We start from the raw sequence: 21360 nt of genomic DNA, 5'->3' as shown, positions 1-21360 counted from the left end.
TGGTGAGTTCCTGGGAGAGAAGGGCCACCAGGCTGCCTAAGGAGGGGACAATCCAGTCCCAGGTAGGAAAAATGGAGCAGGGTAAAAGTTCTGTACTTATCATTGGGCCCATGTGTGGCCAGTCGCTGCATTTCCAGCCCAGGTGAGAGAGGGAGACTCTCCAAAAACTGGAGAAGCCACTGGTTGAGTAGGCACTTACCCACGATGCTCGGGTGACACAGTAAGTGACGCTCCACTTCCAGAGCACTGATTTTATAGCCACCGCTCTTAATGATGTCCACGGATGTCCGGCCCATGATCCAGTATCTGTTATCCTTAAACACGGCTGTATCTCCTGCAAAAAAGAGACAATCCCTGTTCATGTTTATTCCTTTAACTACACTGCTTGTTAACCTTGCTAAGCTTCATTTTACTGGATAGTTATACTAACTAGCAAATGCCATCCCCAAGCAATAGGGTTAGCTGATGTTTTATTGTCTCTAAGTTGTGGAATTAAATATGACTTGTTTATACAAAGTTATTTGTATGTTGTCTCCTACTCCGACCCCAACATAGTGATGTTATTTTGGTCCTCTTCAAGCATGAAGGACAACAACTAACCAACAAACCAAGCAGCCTCCATTAGACTGTTGCCTTTCTCAGTGTCCCCAGTGCATAATACAGTGCCTGGTACCTGGTAAGCATTTAAGTTTTTTATTTTTAATTTTCAACATTCACTTCCACAAGATTTTGAGTTCCAAATTTTCTCCCCTTCTCTCCCCTCTGTCCACCCCAAGACATCAGGCATTCCGTTTACCCCTTCCCCTAATGTGACCTCCCTTCTATCACACCCTTCCCTTCTCTCATCCCCTTCCCCTCTGTTTTCTTGTAGGGCAAGATAGTTTTCTATACCCCATTGCTTGTATATCTTACTTCCCAGTTGCATGTAAAAACAATTTTTAACATTTGTGTTTAAAACTTTGAGTTCCTACTTCTCTCCCTCCATCCTCACTGAGAAGGCAAGCAATTCAATATAGGTTATACATGTGTAGCCACGCAAAACACTTCCAAAACAGTCATGTTGTGAAAGACCAACTATATTTCCCTCCATCCTATCCTGCCCCCCCATTTATTCTATTTTCCCTTTTGACTGTGTCCCTCCTCAGAAGTGTTTACTTCTAATTAGCCCCTCCTCCCATTTGCCCTCCCTTCTATCATCTCTCCTGGCCCTGCTTATCCCCTTCCCCCAATCTTCCTGCACTATAGGATAGATTTTCATACCAAATTGAATGTGCATGTTATTCCCTCCTTAAGTCAAATCCTATGACAGTAAGGTTCATTCTTTTCCTCTCACTTCCCCCTTCCTCCCCTCCATTGCAAAATTTTTTCTTGACTCTTTTATGGGAGAGATAATTTACCTCATTCCATTTCTCTCTCTCTCCCTCTCCCAATATATTCCTCTCACCTCTTAATTTTATTTTTTTAGATATCATTCCTTCATATTCAACTCACCCTGTACCCTCTGTCTATATGAATATAATCCCTCCAAGCACCCTAATACTGAGAAAAGTCTCAAGAATTACAAATATTATCTGTCCAAGTAGGAATGTAAACAGTTCATCTTTAGTAAGTCTCATATGATTTCTCTTTCCTTTTTATGTTTTCATGCTTCTCTTGAGTCTTGTGTTTGAAAGTCAATTTTCTGTTCAGCTCTGGTCTTTTCATCAAGAATGCTTGAAAGTCCTTTATTTCATTGAATGACCATTTTTTCCCTTGAAGCATTATATTCAGTTTTGCTGGGTAGGTGATTCTTGGTTTTAATCCTAGCTCCTTTGACCTCTGGAATATCCTATTCCATGCCCTTCGATCCCTTAATGTAGAAGCTGCTAGATCTTGTGTTATCCTGATTGTATTTCCACAATACTTGAATTGTTTCTTCGGGCTTTGCACAATATTTTCTCTTTGATCTGGGAGCTCTGGAATTTTGCTACAATATTTCTAAGAGTTTTCCTTTTGGGATCTCTTTTGGGAGGCAATCGATGGATTCTTTCAATATCTATATTACCCTTTGGTTCTAGAATATCAGGGCAGTTTTCCTTGATAATTTCTTGAAAGATGATGTCCAGGCTCTTCTTTTGATCATGGCTTTCAGAAAGTCCAATCATTTTAAAATTGTCTCCCTTGGATCTATTTTCTAGGTCAGTTGTTTTTCCAATGAGATATTTCACACTGTCTGCTATTTTTTCATTCCTTTGGTTTTGTTTTATAATTTCTTGATTTTTCATAGCTTTCATTTGCTCCATTCTAATCTTTAAGTATTTTCTTCAGTGAGCTTTTGGACCTCCTTTACCATCTGGCCAATTTTGTTTTTTAAGGCATCCTTCTCATTGGCTTTTTGGATCTCTTCTGCCATTTGGGTTAGTCTATTTTTTAAGGTGTTATTTTCTTCAGCATTTTTTGGGTCCACTTTAGCAAGCAGTTGACTCGTTTTTCATGATTTTCTTGCATCACTCATTTCTCTTCCCAATTTTCCCTCTATTTCTCTTAGGTGATTTTGAAAATTCTTTTTGAGCTCTTCCATGGCCTGAGACCAATTCATATTTTTCTTGTAGACTTTGGATGGAGGAGCTATGACTTTGTTTGTATATTTTGGTCTTCCTTGTCATCAAAGTAAGATTCTAAAGTCTGATTCTTTTTCCAGTTTTAGCTCATTTCCCCAGACATTTACTTGACTTCTGAGCTCTTTGTCAAGGTGGTTCTCTGCTTCCAGTGGGGGTGGGGGGTAGGGGTATACTGTCAACCGCTCGATCCCTCCACAAACTGTGGGCTTAGAGTTCCTGAAAAAACTGATGCTCCTGCCACTGCTGCTGCCAGTTCTTCCACTCCCTCCTCTGCTCTGGGGCTGGGGCCAGAACGCTCTACTCTCTCACACAGGTCTGACAGGCTTTTTCCACTGACCTTCCAATTTGTCCTCAGTGTTTTGAGGTCAGGAAGTCTGAAAACCAACACAGGTGCCCAAGATTCAGTCCCCCCAAGACATGCTCAGATCCCATTTGTGCCTATGTCACCCACGATGGACTGTGCTCTGCTTCTAGCCGGTGTGACCCACTGACCTTCCAGGATGTCTTGGGCTGGAGATTTGGTTCACTCCATCATTCTGTGGGTTCTGCAGCTCCAAAATTTGTTTAGAGTCATTTTTTACATGCTTGGGGGGGAGAGGCTCTACAAGTTCCTGCTTCTACTTGGCCATCTTGGTTCCCCCCTCACCCCCTAGTAAGTATTTAATAAATGCTTCTTGATTTGTTGACCATGAAACTAGAAATCTCCATCTAACATAGGCCAGGGGTGGACTGGGTGTTTATCATTTGAAGGCCCACCTTGTCAAGTCAAAGAGCTGCATATGGTCTTCATGAATTGTTGTGGCCCCCAAATTAATCACTTCGTGGTTGAGTGATTTATGAAGACCATTTACTAAGCTGTATGTGTGTTGGAAAGAGAGCTAAGAGCCATACATCACTGAGTTTTTGGGATCACCCAAGAGGCAACCAAGTGATTACAGACTAATTGTCCTCCCCTCATCTTTTTCTGCATCCCCAAAATGCCTGGCACATAGTAAGTGCTCAAAAACTGCTTGATGACTGACTCTCTCCCAAAGGATCTTTTGATCTAAACACTAAACAAAATCTGAAATCTATCTATCTATCTATCTATCTATCTATCTATCTATCTATCTATCTATCTATCTATCTATCATCTATCTGTCTGTCTGTCTGCCTGCCTGCCTGCCTGCCTGTCTGTCTGTCTACCTCCATCACTCTTCAACAAAAGAAATACTTAGCAAGGGGAGAAATTAGAAATGAGCAGCCCAAGCAGGAGGATTTTTCTGGGAGTATGGGTTTCTGCTCTTGGAATTTATCCCATCTTGAACTGTGTCCCTGACAAAAATCACCAAATATCTCTGGGGCTTAGTGTCTCCAGCTGTGCCTGTGGAGGCTCACTGCCATGCTTGAGAATGGCTTTGAGATCCTCAAATTAAGGAGTTTGTAAATGCAACAAAAAAGCAGGAGACGTGAATCTGACAACTGTGGCACTGGAGCTGGGATGGTAATTTTTCCAGTTGGGGGAACAGGAGGAAATGTAATTATGAAAGGGCATCGATGTCACTGGGGATGATAGGAGAAGAAAGTCAATGGGATTAGAATTCCTCATGCAGGGTTCAGAAGGAGGGTGGGAGAATGAAAGGAAAAGAATGGAGTGTGGCAGATGGGCTTCGGTAATTGGTCACTCTTCCTGGTTCTGGGAAGATGGAGGATCAGGTCATCTTAGCACAACCTGGATAAATGGTTAACAAACTGTTGCACTTTGATAGCTCCTTAACATGATTAGGCACATTCTGCTAATACAGCCTCTGCCAACCTTTGGGGCTACAGGCGGAGGGAGGAGGGAAGGTGTCTCCCGACTTCTGATTTCAATTTCAGACTCTTGATAGGAGCACCAGGGGGCTCTTAGCTTTAACCTATATGTCAATCTTTCTTCTCTCTTTAATGATGCAAGGTACCATTGTGTTCACACACTGAGCTTGATTCCCCACTGGGGTTTCACTGACAGCCCTTACTGCAGAGGTCTGAAAGCTCATACACAGGAGCTGACCATGATTTCTGGGCAAATCAGCAATCTCAGACGTACAGAAGGAGAGCTGGATCAACAGAGCCCAGTGATTTGGAGTATATTTTCTTCTAGTCCTCAGCATGGAGAGATAAGAGTTAGACCTGGTTAAAGGAACTGAGAAATTCACTGGTGCTGAAGGTGCCTTTTTTACTGCTGGTTTCATAGCAGCCAAGCAGAACACAATGCTAGAGATTCCATATTAACCCAGGCCATTATACAGGTCACCCATTTCCTGTGGATAAGTAAAAAGAAGGTGGTGTTTCATTAGAAATGTCTCTAGTACCTAGAGGTAGAGTTGGTAGTGTAGCAAAGATCATGGTATAGGGGAAGAACTGGAAGACCTGGTTTTATGGTCTAGTTCTAACTTTTTGGAGTGTCTTTGTCATATGACAACATCACCTCATCTTTCCTAGGCTTGGTTTCCTCATGGGTACATGGGCATCATTTTTATTTATTTAACTGATAATTAATTAATTAATTTTTAGTGGTCAACATTCACTTCCATAAGATTGAGTTTTACATTTTCTCCCCCTCCCTCTTCCCCCCTCCCCATGATGGCATGCAATCTGATATAGGCTCTAATTATACATTCATATTAAACATATTTTCACATTAGTCATGATATAAAGAAGAGTTAGAACTAATAGGAGGAACCATGAGGAAGAAGAAACAAAACAAAAGAAAAAGAGAGCAAATAGTCTGCTTCTATCTGCATTCAGACACCAAAGTTCTTTCTCTGGATGAGGATAGCATTTTCCATCTTGAGTCTTTTGGAGTTGTTTTAGGTCCTTGCATTGCTAAGAAGAGCTAAGTCTATCAAAGGCAGTCATTGTACAATGTGGCTGTTATTGCATACAATATTCTCCTGGTTCTGCTTGTTTCACTCAGCATCAATTCATGTAAGTCTTTTCAGGTTTTTCTGAAGTCCACCTGCTCATTACTTCTTATAGCACAATAATATTCCATTATATTCATATATCACCACTTGTTCAGCCATTCCTCAACTGATGAACAGACCCTCAATTTTCAATTCTTTGCCACCACAAAAAGAGCTGCTATGCTATAAATATTTTTGTGCATGTGGGTCCTTTCCCCATTTTTATGATCTCTTTGAGATACATTTAACAAACACATTTTACTGAGATTGTTGTTTTCTGTTTCATATCACCGAAATTTTTCAGTATCCCTTCCTCTCCTCCCTCCTTATAAGAAATATTTTGTAAAGAAAGAAAAGGAAAAAAAAAACAATTAGCAAAACAGATCAATACACCAGAAAAATCTGAAAACATATGTAACATGCCACATTCGTGGACTTCTGGCCTCTGCAACGAAGCGAGGTGGGTTATCTTCTCACATCTCTCTGCCTCTACTGCATCCTGGAACTTCCTTCAGTGCTGGAGAAACAGCCAACTAACCCTCTGGCCTTCTCACCCAGGAATATACTATTATTATGTATATTTCAGAAGTAGTTGAATAATCTAATTAATAGTCACTAATGGTTTGATATCAGCTTGGAATGAACTCTCCCCTGGGAGGATCCCAGAAATCAGTTGTTGCTTACTTAAACTGTTAACATTTTAATTAATGACTTGGACAAAGGCAAAGATGACTGGCTTATCAAAGCTGGGCAGAAAACTAAATACTGGATGATGGAGTCAGGATCTAAAGAAAAGGCTATAATGTTGGGCTGAATTCATTAATTCATTCAATAAGCATTTATTAAATGCCACTCCAATCCATCCTCTATTCAGTCACTAAAGTGATTTTCCTCAAAAAAACAAAGATCCCAGGTCCAATCAAGTCACTCCCGGATTCAGTAAATTCCAGTGGTGCTTCCTATTGCCTCCAGGATCAGATACAAAATGCTACAGTAGGCATTCAAAGCCCTTCGCTACCAAGTCCCCTCCTAGCTTTCCATTCTTTTTATAACTTACTCCCTAACACACACCAATCCTGTGACAGCAGTGGGTGATACACGGTTGTTCCAGGAACAGCTATCTCTCTCCCCCTTCTCTTTTTTCCCTCCTTCCCTCTCTTCCTCTTTTCTTCCCTCCCTCTTCCCCCACCCCTCTTGGATCCAGGCATTTTCTCTGACTGTTCCCTATGCCTGGAATGCTCTCCTTCCTCATCTCTACCTATTGCCTTATCTGGCTTTCTTTAAGTTCCAACTAAAAATCCTTTCTTCCAGAGGGAGCTCTTTCCAAACTCTCTTAACTGTGATGCCTTTTCCCTTTTAATTTTTCCCCTATTTATCCTGTGTACATCTTTGTGTGTACATATCTATTTGCTTGTGGTCTCCTCCATTAGATTTTGAGCTCTTTGAAGGCAGGACTTGTTTTTTTCTTTTTCTATTCCTGGTGCTTAGCACAGTGCCTGACATATGAAACGTTAATAAATGTTTATTGAATGACTGTTATTGTATTTAAGGATACAAAGGTAAAAAACGTTCTTGCCTTTAAGGAGCTTACATTGTATTATGTGTGAGTATATGTACACAGATAAGTGGATACAAAATATATACCAAGTAATATCTAGGTCAAGCAACTGCAGAGTTAAGGAATTTAATAAGATAGCATTTAGTAATGATAAATGTTGTCTTATACTTGAGTTCAAAAAACCAACTTCACAAATGCAAGATTGGTAGGGTATGGTAGGGTAGGGAAAGCAATTGGAGGATTTCAGCAGACTGCCAAATCTAAGAGTCAACACTGTGATAGACCAGCTGGAAAAGCTAATGTGATCGGTCTTCATTGAGAGGCATGGTATTCAGGAATAGTGAGGTGATGAAACCACTCTACTCTACCCTGTTGTCCACCTTTGGAATATTGAGTTCACTTCTTGGGGTCATATTTTAGGAAGGGCACTGTTAAATGAGAGAGTGTCTAGGGGTGGGCAGCCAGGATCATAAAGGCCCTTAAGATCATACTAGATGAGGAACAATTGAAAGAGCTAGGAATACTTAGCCTGGAGGGCAGAAGATTCAGGGTGAAGTAGGATAATTGTCTTCAAATCCCTGAAAAGTTATCACATGGAAAAGGGAAGAGATATTTTGTTTTTTGGCCTGGTTCCAGGGGCAGGACTAGAAGCAGTGGGTAGAAGCTTCAAAAAGTCAATTTAGGCTGGTTACAAAATGGAGTTGGTTTGCTGTGGGAATTAAAACAACCAGTTGGATTCCATCTCATTAACACTGACTCCATTTTGTGTTGCCATATGCATTATCCTCCATATTGTTTTTCTACAGTTCATTCTTGGGAAAATAGATGATATAAATCAGCTATTTTGTAAAATGCACGTGGATGCAATTAATCAGCATGTCCCAATTCTGGGAAAGACCTTGAAACCTACTTGCCCTTTCTCAACTTGATTAAAACTGACTTGCTCCCCTTCCAACTTGGAAAATCTTGGAAAATCCATCATCTTTTCTCCAATTAGAAATCAGATTATTTAATTTTATATTCTGGTTCATATCCTATTAATTTTTTCTTCTAATGTATTAAAAAAAATCTGTCTCTCATTGTATTTGGGGTCCAGTACCAAGCTAACAAGGCCTGGTCCCGATTTATTATGCAGTTGGCATGCATTGCTTAATAAGTTAATAGGTTCAGAAACTTGAAACTTTGTGTCTTCAGTGATTTTAGCCAATCCACCCAACACAGAAAAACTTCCAAACAATTAGAACTATCTGAAAGGGTTGCACCATTAGGTGAAGGCACTCTTTTACTGCAGGAATTCAAATAAAAGCTGGATGGCCATTCATTTGATGTGCTTCAGAGGGGGACTCTCAGTCTCAGGCAGAGGTTGGACTATACAACTTCTGAGATCCCTTCCAACTAGGAGATTCTGCCATCCTTCTGCACCCAAGTAGATTCCTAGCCATTTAATTAAAAGTCACTTGAGCTCTCTTAATCACATTTTGTTGCTTTCGAACATTTCTGATACATTCAGTGTAGAACATTTTCCCCCTCCAATGATATGACAGAATACCTAATATGGGCCAGGTCCTGTGACTGAAAGAAAGGCAATAATTTGTTTTGCTTGACTAGTCATATTTGCTAAAAGGGTTGTCTTCTGTTTTTTAAGTCTGATGGGGACGATGTGGGAGTGAAAGAAAATAGATTTTTGTTTATTGGAAACATTAAATGAAAAAATGAGGGGGTTGGACTAAATGACTTTACAGTCTCTTCCATCTCTAAATTTTATGATCCTAGGATCATGACCAACAGAGAATGAGGTGATACAACTACCCCCTCCTTTCCTTCAAATGCGACAAATCCTGAGAGGTGGTCATGGGTGAGAAGGAAGCTGTTCTTTTGTAGTTCCCTTTCTCTCTCACTTCAAGATCTATGAAAAGAGAACCTTTTCCACCCCCAAAGGATTTTGTTCTTGGAGTGATTAGCCAGGTGCATTTTAACATTTCAAACTTTCCCCTAAAGTATCAAGTCTCAGATGTTGGCCATTAGCGGCTCAGGAATACACATTTCTTCCTACTTGGTGTGCGTATGATATTTGTAATGCAGGTCTGTTTATCTGTATCGCCTGTCTTAGGTCAGAAGCTCCCCAAGGGCCCAGGCTACGTCTGCTAGGTTTTCTTTTGTTCAGGACCCAGAAGAGCATCAAATGCACACAAAGAACACTTGGAATCAGAAGAGTTGGGTTCATGTTCTCACTCTTCTTTTCACTACCTTTGCAACCACAGGCAAGTCATTGTGCCTGTTTCTTCTTCTGTAAAGTAAGGGGATTAGATCCTTACTGTCCCTTCCAAAATTAAGATCCTGTGACACCAGCACTTAATCAATATTTAATGGTGATGATGGTGAGGAAAGGGCCCTCCCTCTTTTCCCCACCCCATATGGTGCCTTCTCTAAAATTCTCACTTTGGATCCTTCTGGCTCTGCATGTGGCCACAGGCACCCATCCCTCTGCTTTAGGCAGATGCCCCTGGGAATGGTTGGTAAGGACATGTAAGTACACTCTTTCCACCACAGATGACAGACAGAAATTACCCTCTGCACTGTACCAGCTGTTACCAGACTGACAACTAGCATGTCCAGAACAATAACACACCAGGCAGCTGCCATGCCAATGAGGTTTGCCAACTCCAATGAGACTTGTTAAAAATGTGGCTTTTTTTCCAAAAAAAAAAAAATCTTGTTATTCCTTTTAAAATAATGGCAGTGCATCAGACACAGAAACCAGATCCAGCACCAGCCACACATCCAGAGCCTGTTAGGGCATGTTTATTTCTCACTGTAGTCTCAGAACATCAACGTTATACCATATTATTTGATCAACTATATGCTAGTGGAATGCTAAAAATGTCCCTAGCAGATACGGTCAAGTTGGTGGCCCAAAATAATCTCCCCTCTGCGTCTTTATCATTTTAGATCATGCCTTCTGTTCTCCACATTGATGTCGATGGGCCACCGTGTCCAGCTCTACCTAGGAGAGAGCCCACATGCTCCCATAGTTGACGACTGTCACAAACCCCCAAAGACTTACAAAACAACATTCTAGATAGCAAAAGGGATGCCTGACAGGCATTAATAGCCTGTTAATCATTTCCAAAGGTTGATAACGGCATGTGCAAACATACGCTTCCATTTCTTCAGTTTGGTTTTCTTACTCAAACAGTGACACTCAACCACCTGGTATTCTATAACACTCTCTCCAAACTATTCACAGTGCATTCATACATTTTACTGTAGTTTGTCAGTCCTTGCAAAGCAGGTAAAGGTAGTTTTTGTTAATTCCTTATCAGAGAAAGGGGAAAATCAGGTTCAAAGGAGATAAGTGATTTAGGATACTAGGTTCCATAGAAGAAAAAAGGACAGGAAGGAATCTTAAAGCAGAAAATGTCAAAGATGGAAGGGGCTTTAGAGAGGTTACCTACTCAAATTCCTTTATTTTAAAAAGTAGGAAAATGAGATCCTGAAAAGGACGGGGATTTTCCAAAAGTCACACAAAGGTAGTAAGTGGTAAAGAGGGATGTGAACCTATCTCCTGCCTGAATCCAGCACTTGTTCTGCTACATCAAATTGTACTTGGTTGGGGTCATGATATGAATTAAGAACACCATTAGGGCTAGAGAGAATATATGCTTTTTGGCTCCCTAGCCCCCATTGTGTGTCCCAGTGAAAAACATGTCCTCTGAGGTTCAGCTCCAGTCCTCCTTTATTCACATAGCCTTCTCTGGTTATCCTTGCTTGGATGTATCTCTCCTTTCTAACATTCATGCTATATTAGAATCAGCTGAAGGGTGGGAAAGATTCATTGCGGGAAGAGAAGATTTAGGGGGAAGGTGATAAGGCCCTTCAAAGATATGAGTTTGTCATGTGGAAAGAAGGATTAGCATTGCTCTGTTTTGGCCAGGAACAATGAGTAGAAACTGCTAAGAGTCAAATTTATGACTGATGCCAGAAAAAGTTTCCTACCAACAACCAGAGCTATCCAAAAGTGTAACAGAGTGTGCTCTTTAGCTAGAGACTTGAGGTCTTTGAGCAGAGGCTGGATGTTCAGTTTTTGGGTGTGTCATAGAGCAAATACATTTTCCAGTACAGGTTGGACAAGACAGTCAATGAAACTCCTTTCAACTCTGAAATTCTGTGATCTTCTGAATCTCCACTGTACCTAGAATCGCTATCATGCAGTTTAGCATTTAAATGTTGAATACATGTTGGAAGGCTGGAAACAAAGATGGAGGGCTCAATGAAGACAATAAACAGACAAACTCCATGAATACCCAGGCCACAGGACTCTTGTGAGGACCAAATGAGATTATATCAATTATTTTGTAAACCAAAAAGTGTTATATAAATGTTGATGATGATGAGAATGATAACAATCTGAGGAGTGATGAGGAGAAGGTTTATGTCAGGCATGAGGGACAACCTGGGTAAGGGCAGGAGATGGCCAAGAAATAGCTAAGAGTCTGTGTTTGGCTAGAGTTTAGATCATATGAAAGATAAAGCTGAAAAGGTTGGCTGGAGGCAGATTGTAGAGGGCTTTGAATGCCAGGCTAATAAATTTGTATTTTATTCACCTATTCCTGAGCTAGAAGCACCAGAAATATCTTCATAAATGTTTGTTGATTGAAAGAGGGAAGTCCACCATTTTACCACTACTCAAATCACCTCACAAATGCATGTCGTTGGTCATGAGAGAACTAACAGAGGCCTTGGACGGATTACCCCAAGTTCAGTCTCTCCAAATTTATGTCTTTTTGACAGTGGGTCAGTGATTCTGCCATTGTACCTAAAGAATACAAATATAACAGAGTCCCCCAAAAGATGGAGAAGCACAGACAAGATGGAAATGCTTCACATCTTCTTAGTGCCTAAGCAGATGTGATGGTAATTGGTAATGGTAATTACCATTTAGTAAATACCAAATGTAATTGGTAATGGACACTAGTATCTGTAAGATATTGATGACCTCAAGTTGTAGCTAAGGAGTAAGCATGGCTCTTTGGCACCTGAGATAATCCAGCATTTAACATGTTTATTTTACCTTTCAAGGGCATGAATAGAGCCACAGAGACCACCTTAGCTCTGAGGTAAAATGGAGACCTTGGTTCCTGGTATAAGCCATCTTATTTCAAGAAATGTAACACAACATTTAAATGGGTCAAGGACAGTGGTTTCTCTTTTTCCTTCCCCTCTTTTTCCTCTTCCATCTCCTCTTCTTTCTTCTCCCCTTTCCTCTAGTGAACAATAGCTACCTTGCAGTTCCATTCTCAAGGTGGAAAACCTCTCCAATATTGTTTTCCTCTAAGCCTACAAGCAGCTGCCATTGTATCTCTGGTTTCACAAGAAGTGAGGACAAACTAGGGGCTAACTGGATGTGTGGCTAACGAACTGAGGCAACACTGGAAACTAACTAGACAGAACATCTGACTGGGCTGGATGGTGGCCACCTGCAGCAGGGCATCTGCTTCTTAGAATGAGGGACAATGACAGAAAGAGGTTTTGGAGGATAGAATTGTAAAAATGACATTCTGCCTCATCTACTTGGAAAATTCCAAAGTTAGTTTTTGTTCCTCACCAAACACAAGAAATCCCTGGATGTCTTTTCTCTTCCAGTGGCTTAACCAATGAGGAGTTGGCTCACCAAGGCACTGTGTGACACTGTTCTGGGTGGTGGTTCTCCTTCCCAGTCCAGTGTCTTTCTGATCTGTTTAAGCAGGTAGCAACTTGAATGATTCTGCTTGGGAAAGAGCTGAGCTGAGGCTTCCTGATGCACACAGCCATGGATAAAGTAGGTGGGTGGATGAGTGGCATGGGTAGAGAGGAGAAGTCTGTGATGCCAGTGTCAGAGGGACCATGAGAGGGGGAAGTAGAAAGTCAAGAGCAGCCATTCTTTGCAACATGACAGCTCATTTCAGCAAAGGGACCAAACCAATCATTTTAGAGTAGTGGCCAAATAAGTGTATTAAATTATTTCCTTAAAAGAAGAATCTTAAAATGGCCAGATCTGTTGGCTTGGTGGGGACTGCGTGCATTAAAATCGGGTTAGCTTCAGTGACCACCTTATACTATAAATGGGTGCAACAAGCCCTCCTGAAGTTTCAGAGTTGGAGTGAAGCGTGGTATGTTGACAATTCCCATTCCCTCTGATTGCTGGCTCTTTTGGCTCACCGGTACTTTCAATCCCTTTACACTTCTTCCCTCCAACTTAATTTCACCTCTGCTTTTCTAATTTTATATTTCCCCTAGTCCTGAACTTCAGTTCTGTCCTTATGGAATCTTTGGAAGAAACTTTTTTGACTATTTCTAAACTGAGTATGTGTGTGGTCAGTTACACCTTCCAGGATAATTAAGGAAGGAACAAAACCTGCAAAATAAAATGTGTATCCTTCCTGGAGATAGACTGAAATTCCCAAACCTTTTCCCTGGTATCCTTAGGATGTTTCCTTGACAAGAGAAACTATAAAGAAAGGAAAGAAGAGGAGAGATTTTTTTATTATTGTTGGGGGTTGAGGTGGCTGTGGCTAAAATTGTGTGAGTATACGCAAGACCCCAAACTGTAGTGTGGAAGCATGTTGTAGTAGGGATAGGATATCGGTAATCTGGAGCTGTCTCTGCCGAAATCTGAGTAATTAACAATTTTTTCACTTATCCTAATGATAATCCTTCAAAGGGTAGAGGGAAAATCTACTCTGGAGGTATTTCTCATCTATAAGGAGGAAATAGTTGCTGGAGGTGGGGAAGATGATAAGAATCTGGGGGTAGTGGTGGGGTGGACAATAAACATGTAGTCTTAGAATCTGTGATAGAGAAGAAGAGAAAAGCTGGTTATGTCTGACGTGCAACCTAGATTTTAAGGACAGTAGATTTCAAAGGGTTCAAAGAAAGGACAGATGGTGTCCCATGGGCTAAAAGTCTACAGAGGAAGCTAGTCCAGAATGGATGGGAAACTCCCAAGAATGAAACTCTGGAGCCACAAAGAGAAATGGTAATGAAGAGGAAGAAAAGGGAGTGTTGTCTAAACAGATTAGTATGAATGTACAGGGAACTCATTAATAATCAACTTACATTTTTAAAAAGATACATACAGGAGATGGAAGCAAGAGTAAGTAAGTACAGGCATACCTGGCTTTACCGCACTTTGCAAATAATGGTGCTTCTTAAGAAATTGAAATTTATAAAATGTGTCGCAGCCCTGTGTGGAGCAAATCTACTGGCATCATTATCCCAATAGTGTGTGCTCACATTGTGTCTCCGTGTCATGATCTGGTAATTCTCACAATATTTTAAGCTTTTTCCTTATTATTATGTTTATTATACTGGTCTGTGATCAGCGATCTTTGATGTTGAGATTGGAGTGGAAAGAATGATGATAATGCAGAAAACTGTTTGAATTTTACTCTGCTTGTTCTTGTAGCAGAGGAGAGTGTTTTGGGACTGGAAAATACCCCCAAAAGAGATCCCTGGGGCCAGATTAACTGCATCCTATGGTGAACTGGTAGATATGAACATGGGGTCAGTGCCAGTCATTTCTGAAATTGTAGGAGAGGAGTATTGAGGGACTGGAGGAGGGCAATATTCTCATTTCCTTCCTTCCCTTCCTCCCTCCTTCCCTCCCTCCCTCCCTTCCTTCCTTCCTTCCTTCCTTCCTTCCTTCCTTCCTTCCTTCCTTCCTTCCTTCCTTCCTTCCTTCCTGAGGAAGCCAGTTCAGAGTGGTTGAGAAACTCCCAAGAATGAAACTCTGGAGCCACAAACAAAAATGGTAATGAAGAGAAAGAAAAGGGAATGTTGTCTAAACAGATTAGAGAGCAAGCCTTTGAGTCAGGAAGATCTGAGTTTGAATTCAGCCTCAGGAACTTACTAGTGATGTGACCTGGGCAAGTCACTTAACTTCTGTCTTCCTCAGTTTCCTCATCTGTAAAATGGGGATAAAACAGCATGTCTCCTTCCTCTGCCCACCCCAGATATTGTGAAGATAAAATAATGCTTGTAAAGGACTTCACAAATCTTAAAGCATGATATAAATGTTTATCATCTAATTAATTAATGGATTGAACCATATGGTTTTTGAGATACCTTTCAGCCGGGAAACTTTTTTGATTCTTTGATACGCAGTTGTTTCCTTGTGTCCCCTGCTAGAAACTATGTCATACCCTGAGTGGCCCAGCTTGTGGGAGAGGCTGACAAACGTGTCCCGAGGGAGAGCCCCTTCTATGCTGTCTCTCATATATTTCATTTAGACTCTTGGGCTGATCAGTTCTCAGAAGGCCTCAAAAACTTCTTATGACTTTTACAACTTGATTGAAAAAAGAAAACACCAAAACAAACAAACAAACCCAGACCCTGTGTTACAGGATTCTTTGTCCTGAGCTCTTGCTCAAAGGTGGGCTAGATACCCCTCTCTGCTGCTCTCCAACAGTCCCCCTTCTTTTCTCTTTATGCTTTTAGGGGGTTGTTTCTTATTCTAAGACCTAGGATGCCAAATCACATCAATATGATTATTGCAGTTGCACGGTGCAATGGATAGAGCACTGGGCCTGGAGTCAGAGACCTGAATTCTAATATAGCCTCAGACACTCACTAGCTGTGTGATCCTGGGCGAGTCACTTAAACTCTGTCTGCCTCATCTATAAATGGGGCAACTACACCTCTTAGGGTTGTTGTAAGGACCTACTGAAATTATATGTGTAAAAAAGTGCCCAGCACAGTGCTGTCACAAAGTAGATACTACAGAAATGCTTATACCTTTTCTTTCCTATTATAACAGTAGAAGAAAGTACCATGGTTGAAGGGTGATCATAGGCTGAATATAATGAATGTTTTCCAAACCGTTCCTTCCCTCCCAATTCTACAGAATTAATGCTGTTCAATATCTTGTGGTGAAATATGGAGTCTTTCTAAGAGAGAGAGGGAATAAGCATTTATAAAGCACCTATTAAGTGCCATGCACTGTGCTAAGCACTTTACAAATATTATCTCATTTGCTCCTTACACCAACCCTGGGTGGTAGGTGCTATTATTATTCCCATTTCGTAGGTAACAAAATTGAGGCAAAGAGATGTTAAGTGACTTGTCTAGGGTCACACAGCTAATAGGTATCAAAAGTGACAAATGAACCTGGGTCCTTCCTGGCTATAAGACCAGCTCTTAAACCATTACCACACGCTGCCTCTTCTGTCCTGTACTTAGTAGGTGTTGAGTCAATGTCTATTTAATTGAATTTATTTTGATGGATAACAAAGGGGATTTTCCCCCACTACAGGTCCATATTCCTGGACCTTTCCTCAAGGATGGACACTATAACAGAAATGTGCTTGGGTATGACAAACAGTAGCAGGACTGGTAGTTATACTGACTGACCTCCCTGAGGCAGAGTACGACTCTGAAGTATTTTCCATCTGAGCTGTGTCCAAAGTCCCTGGCTGGCAGGGATTTCCTGGAATGCTGCTGTCTGGCATAGGAGGGAGTCACAGGTGAGGCTGGGATGCTCGTTCCTTGAGGAACAGATGATTATGGATTTCATCCACATCTCCCTCCCCCTAGAACCGTGAGAGGCTGGATAAGGGGACGGTTGACGCTGAGTAACCCTGGGAGGAAGGAGGGTAGGAAATATGGGGATGTTGTAGCCTATGCTGTTTCCTGCCAGAACTGACCACACGAACAGAAGAAGAGATTAGAGGGGAAAGTGTGTGCACACACGTACAGTATGCATAGACGTATGAAGATACCAGATGGGATTTTTTTCTAGTCAGGATACAGCAGGTGTCACACAGGGATGCCATGCACACAGTCAGGGTGAAATAAAGCTCGTGAGCTCACTGGTGGAAGACTGGGTGGGGCAAGCCTACTCCTGTCTCATCTCCCCTTGCAGACAACAGTAGTGCTAGAATCTTCTAGGCAATTTAAAGTAGAAAGTAAGCACCCTAAGGCAGAGATGTTCTCACTTTCCTATTGGTATCCCCTGTGCCTAGAATAATGCCTGGCACATCGTAGATGATAAATAAATGCTTATTCATTGATAGATGGTGGTGCAGTTGGATTTGAAGATCTGATTTTAGATATCGACTCTGACATTTCCTAGCTGTGAGACTCTGGGCCAGTCACTTAACCTTTATTTGCCTTAGTTTCTTGATTTGTAAAATGGGATAATAATAGCCTCTACCTCACAGGGTTGTTGTGAAGATCAAATGAGGAAATACATATAAAATGATGAGCAAATCTATGCAAACAATAATGACAGGAGGTAGCATTTATGTAGTACCTACTACATGCCAGACTAAACAAGTGCTTCACAAACACCCTCTCCTTTGCTCTTGTCAACAACCCTGGGAGGTAGATGCTATTATCATCCCCATTTGAAAGAAGAAACTGAGGCAAAGAGAGGTCACGTCACTTGCGCAGGGTCACACAGGGAGTATCTGAGGTTGGATTTGAACTCAGAACTTCTTGAGTTCAGGCTTAGCACTCTATTCCCTGGGCCACCTTGCTGCCTCTGATAATTTAAATAAATATAATAAAATGCTTCGTTATTAATAATTATTATTATAGATGTCTGTGATTGAAAAGGATTGATCCTAAACAATCCATAGGAAAATCCCAAGCAGAAGAAGGCATTCTGAGTAGTGCAATTCCAAACAACCTTTATCTCTCTGAATGCTAAAAAGGTGAAGAGTGGGAAGCATGGGCAAAACTGGTTTTAATCATTTCTTCTTAATGAAATTGTACAAATGCTGAGAACAGAGGCTGCCTCCCCTCCCAGCTCCTAGAGGTCTGGTTTAATGGGAAAAAACAAATAAACTAGAGTCCAGGGGAGACCTGGGTTTAAATCCTGGCTCTTACACTTATTAGTTGGATGACTGGATAAGTACCTTTATTTGATCCTCGGTTTTCTCATCTATACAATGGAGATGACAGCACCTGAGCTGTCTGCTTCACAGGGCTGATGGGAGAAAAGTGCATAGTAAGCCTTAAAGATCTATAGAAATGAGAACTACCACAGCAGCTACCACTCCGATTAACATAGTCCTCAACAGACAGCAGGTGCTTCCTGAATCATGTGTTGGTTGACCTCACGCTTGACCCATCTGGTTCCTTCTTTTAGTCTTCCTGTACTTTTTGCTTTCTTAAAACAAATCTGAGCAAAATGATTTTTATCCTAAATAAAAACTGGTCCAATGCAAACTTGACAATTGTCCTGTTGAAATTCCTCTTATTGATTTCTGCCCAGCATTCCTGTCTGGAGGACCAACAAGATGAAACTTAGAAGAGATAGGTGTAATCGTCTCCTTTTACATTAAAAAAACAAAGTTCAGGATAGAGGAGAACTGGAGTGACAGCAGCAATACCCTTCCCCTCCTCACACTCCTGTAGCAGAGCCAATGGTATGATAAATTCTGCTCAAAAACTGGGAGACAACCTGCAGACAATTATCTATAAATAAGCTAGAGAGGAGACAAATGGAGATAATCTCAGAGGAAATGCCTAGGACTGAGGAGGACTCAGAGAGGCTTTTGTAGAAGAGACTTTAGTTTGGATCTGAGGAAAGCCAGGAAATGAGATGAGGAAGAAGAGGATACCTGTCACAGCCAATGAAAATGCCTAGAGCCACGAGATGGAGAGCCTTGTGCCAGGAGCAGCAAGGGTCTCCAAGTATGTGGAGGTGGGTAAGGTGTAAGAAGACCAGAAAGGAGGGGATGGGTTATGAAGGTCTTTGAATGCCAGAGGATTTATATTTAAACCTGGAGGTGATGGGGAATCACTGACTGAATGAGGGGGAGGCAGAGTGATATGGCCAGCCCTGTGTTTTAGGAAGATCAATTTAACAGCTCAGTGGAAAGACAGACTTGAGTGGGAAGAGATGAGGCAGGAGACCAACCACAGGGCCATTGCAATAGTCCAGGCATGAGGGATGGGTTGGTGACAGTGTCAGAGGACAGAAGGGGGCAGCTACATGAAAGATGCTTTGAAGTCAAAATCAATAGGACCTTGGCAAGTGATTAGATCTATGGAGACTGTGTGAGAGAGAGAGAAGTCAAAAGTGACATTTAGGTTGACAGGAAGGATAAATGGGAGGATGGAGGTGCCCTAGATAGTAACAGGGCAGTTAGGAAGGAGGGAGGATTTGTGGGGAGAGAGAATAAGTTCAGTTTTGGGCATGATGAATTTAAGTTATCTATGGGACAACAAGTTCAAGATGGAAATTTGTCACTTTGCTCACAGAAGGTATTCTACTGTGTTTATATTTGGGCACCACATTTTAAGGGCAGCTAGGTGGTGCTGTGGATAGAGCACTAGTGCAGGAGTCAGGAGGACCTGAGTTCAAATCTCATCTCCGACACTTGACACTCACTAGCTGTGTGACCTCGGGCAAGTCACTTAACCCCAATTGCCTCATCCTGGGTCATCTCCAGTCATATTGATGAATATCTGGTCACTGCATTCAGATGGCTCTGGAGGAGAAGTGAGGCTGGTGACCTGCACAGCTCTCCTTTACTCAAAACAAAGTCAAGTGCAAGTCATGTCATTATTTCTCTGATGGCACGGTCTTCTTCAGCAGTTAAAGATGACACACACCACATTTTAAGAGAAACACTGGCAAGCTGGACAGATTGCATCCAGTGAGATAACCGAGATGGAGGACTGAAATGGATATTATACAAGAAACAGCTGAAGATATTTGCATAGCCTGCAAAGTACTTATGGACATATGAGAGCTGTCCTCATCTCAAATTTGTTCGACAAACTTTTATTAAGCACCTACTGGATGTAAAGCACAGTTTTTGAATGTTTGAAGGGATGTCATGGGGAGGAGGAAGTCAGAACTAGGACCAATGTATAGAAATTAATATCACATAGATTTTTAACTTAATAGAAGGACAAACTGGTTATGGTACAGAAATAGAACAGGCTGCCGCATGATATTCCCCATCAACGAGCATGTTTAAGCAGAGGCTGGGAGATGGATCCTTGTAATGGGTGGGAACATACAGAGAGGCAATTTAATTCACCAAATAATTGCTGAGCACCTACTGGATGGAAGGTACAGCTAACATCCCTTTCAACTCTTTAAGAGTCTATTAAAAGGAAACAAGTTAGGGAGAAAAGAGAAAAACATTTTTCCCCCTATCCCTTGCCACTTTCCTCTTCAGTGCCCTCCCCTATTTAGCACAGGACTGTGTACATGCTTGGGGAGGGCAGAGGAGACTTGGATGGACTGGCAGATTTTTGGGTACTTATTCACATGACTAAAGCACTGTGATATTCAACTACAGTGAGTGAAGGATCGCTTCAATCTTAAGTAAATTGCTATCATCTGGTTTTTAAGCCCCGTATATAAATCGTTAACATCATTTTAAACGGGTGAATTTCTAAGCCTGCCTTTTTTTCCCTCTCCTCATTAGTTCTGAAAAGAAGATAAGCTAAAAAGATGAATGTATCTTGGATATGGAATACGATTCAAAGTCTTTTAACAGTATGTATGTTCCTTTACTTCCCAAGTGTCTGAAGCTAATGGCTAATGTATTTTTTTCCTGCCAACATATTGAAAGATGACACCACCCGTTTTGTCTTAAACAGCACACATAGAAAATAAATGATTACACTGTCATGAAAATACAAGCCCTTTACTTTGCCTTATCTTCCTATTGCACCAATCATTGCAGTGTCATAGTCCAATTTGAGGAGGAAAGAAGATTATTAAAATATATCTTCTGGGCTTTCTAATGCCTTTGGTTTTGCATGGCCTTTTAAAAAATCATACAATAATACAACTGACTAGACAGAATCGAGTCAACCCTCTTTACTTCCGGAAAGAAGGAATTCATTTAAACAGACCCACGAGAAAAAAAAAATTTTCCTAAAAAAATAAAGAAGAAAAAAGAAACAAAAAAGAAATTTAAAAAATAACTCTAGAGAATACAACCTTCTTTGGTTCACCAGGGGAGGTGTTTTATTTCATTTTTTAAATGAACAGACCGTGCAAGATTCTGCCAAAGTAAAGGGGATAATGGGTTAGTGGAACTCAATCTCATCACATTCTCCATCCCATCAAATACAATAGTACTAATGCTTATACATAATGCAAATACTTTACAAACAAAGAGAACTACAAAAGGAAAGAGGCCTGTGATCATTTTGCAGCTAGGGCACAGAGTTTTCTCAATGCCAGGTTGTGGCGTCTGGCCTCTTGTCTCAGACTAAACTCAAGAGAACTGGTGCAAGAAAATGAGAAATGCTGCTAGAATGATGAGCA

At 41.2% G+C, this 21360-nt stretch overlaps 1 protein-coding gene across 5 annotated transcripts in view; it reads right to left on the bottom strand.

Annotated features, from left to right (window-relative positions):
* ACSF3 (acyl-CoA synthetase family member 3) overlaps positions 1-21360 on the bottom strand; it is a 250324-nt gene that overhangs the window by 26732 nt on the left and 202232 nt on the right. For all 5 annotated transcript variants that reach the window (XM_072636361.1, XM_072636357.1, XM_072636359.1 and 2 more), the window contains one exon: positions 200-334. In XM_072636361.1, the coding sequence (XP_072492462.1) occupies positions 200-334 (135 nt within the window). The remainder of the gene's footprint in view (positions 1-199; positions 335-21360) is intronic.

The sequence above is a fragment of the Notamacropus eugenii genome, chromosome 1 (genome assembly GCF_028372415.1).
Source record: "Notamacropus eugenii isolate mMacEug1 chromosome 1, mMacEug1.pri_v2, whole genome shotgun sequence".
In the NCBI taxonomy this organism is placed as follows: Eukaryota; Metazoa; Chordata; class Mammalia; order Diprotodontia; family Macropodidae; genus Notamacropus; species Notamacropus eugenii.
The sequence above is the reverse complement of the archived record's forward strand: the minus strand, read 5'-3'. Positions and strand labels throughout refer to the sequence as shown.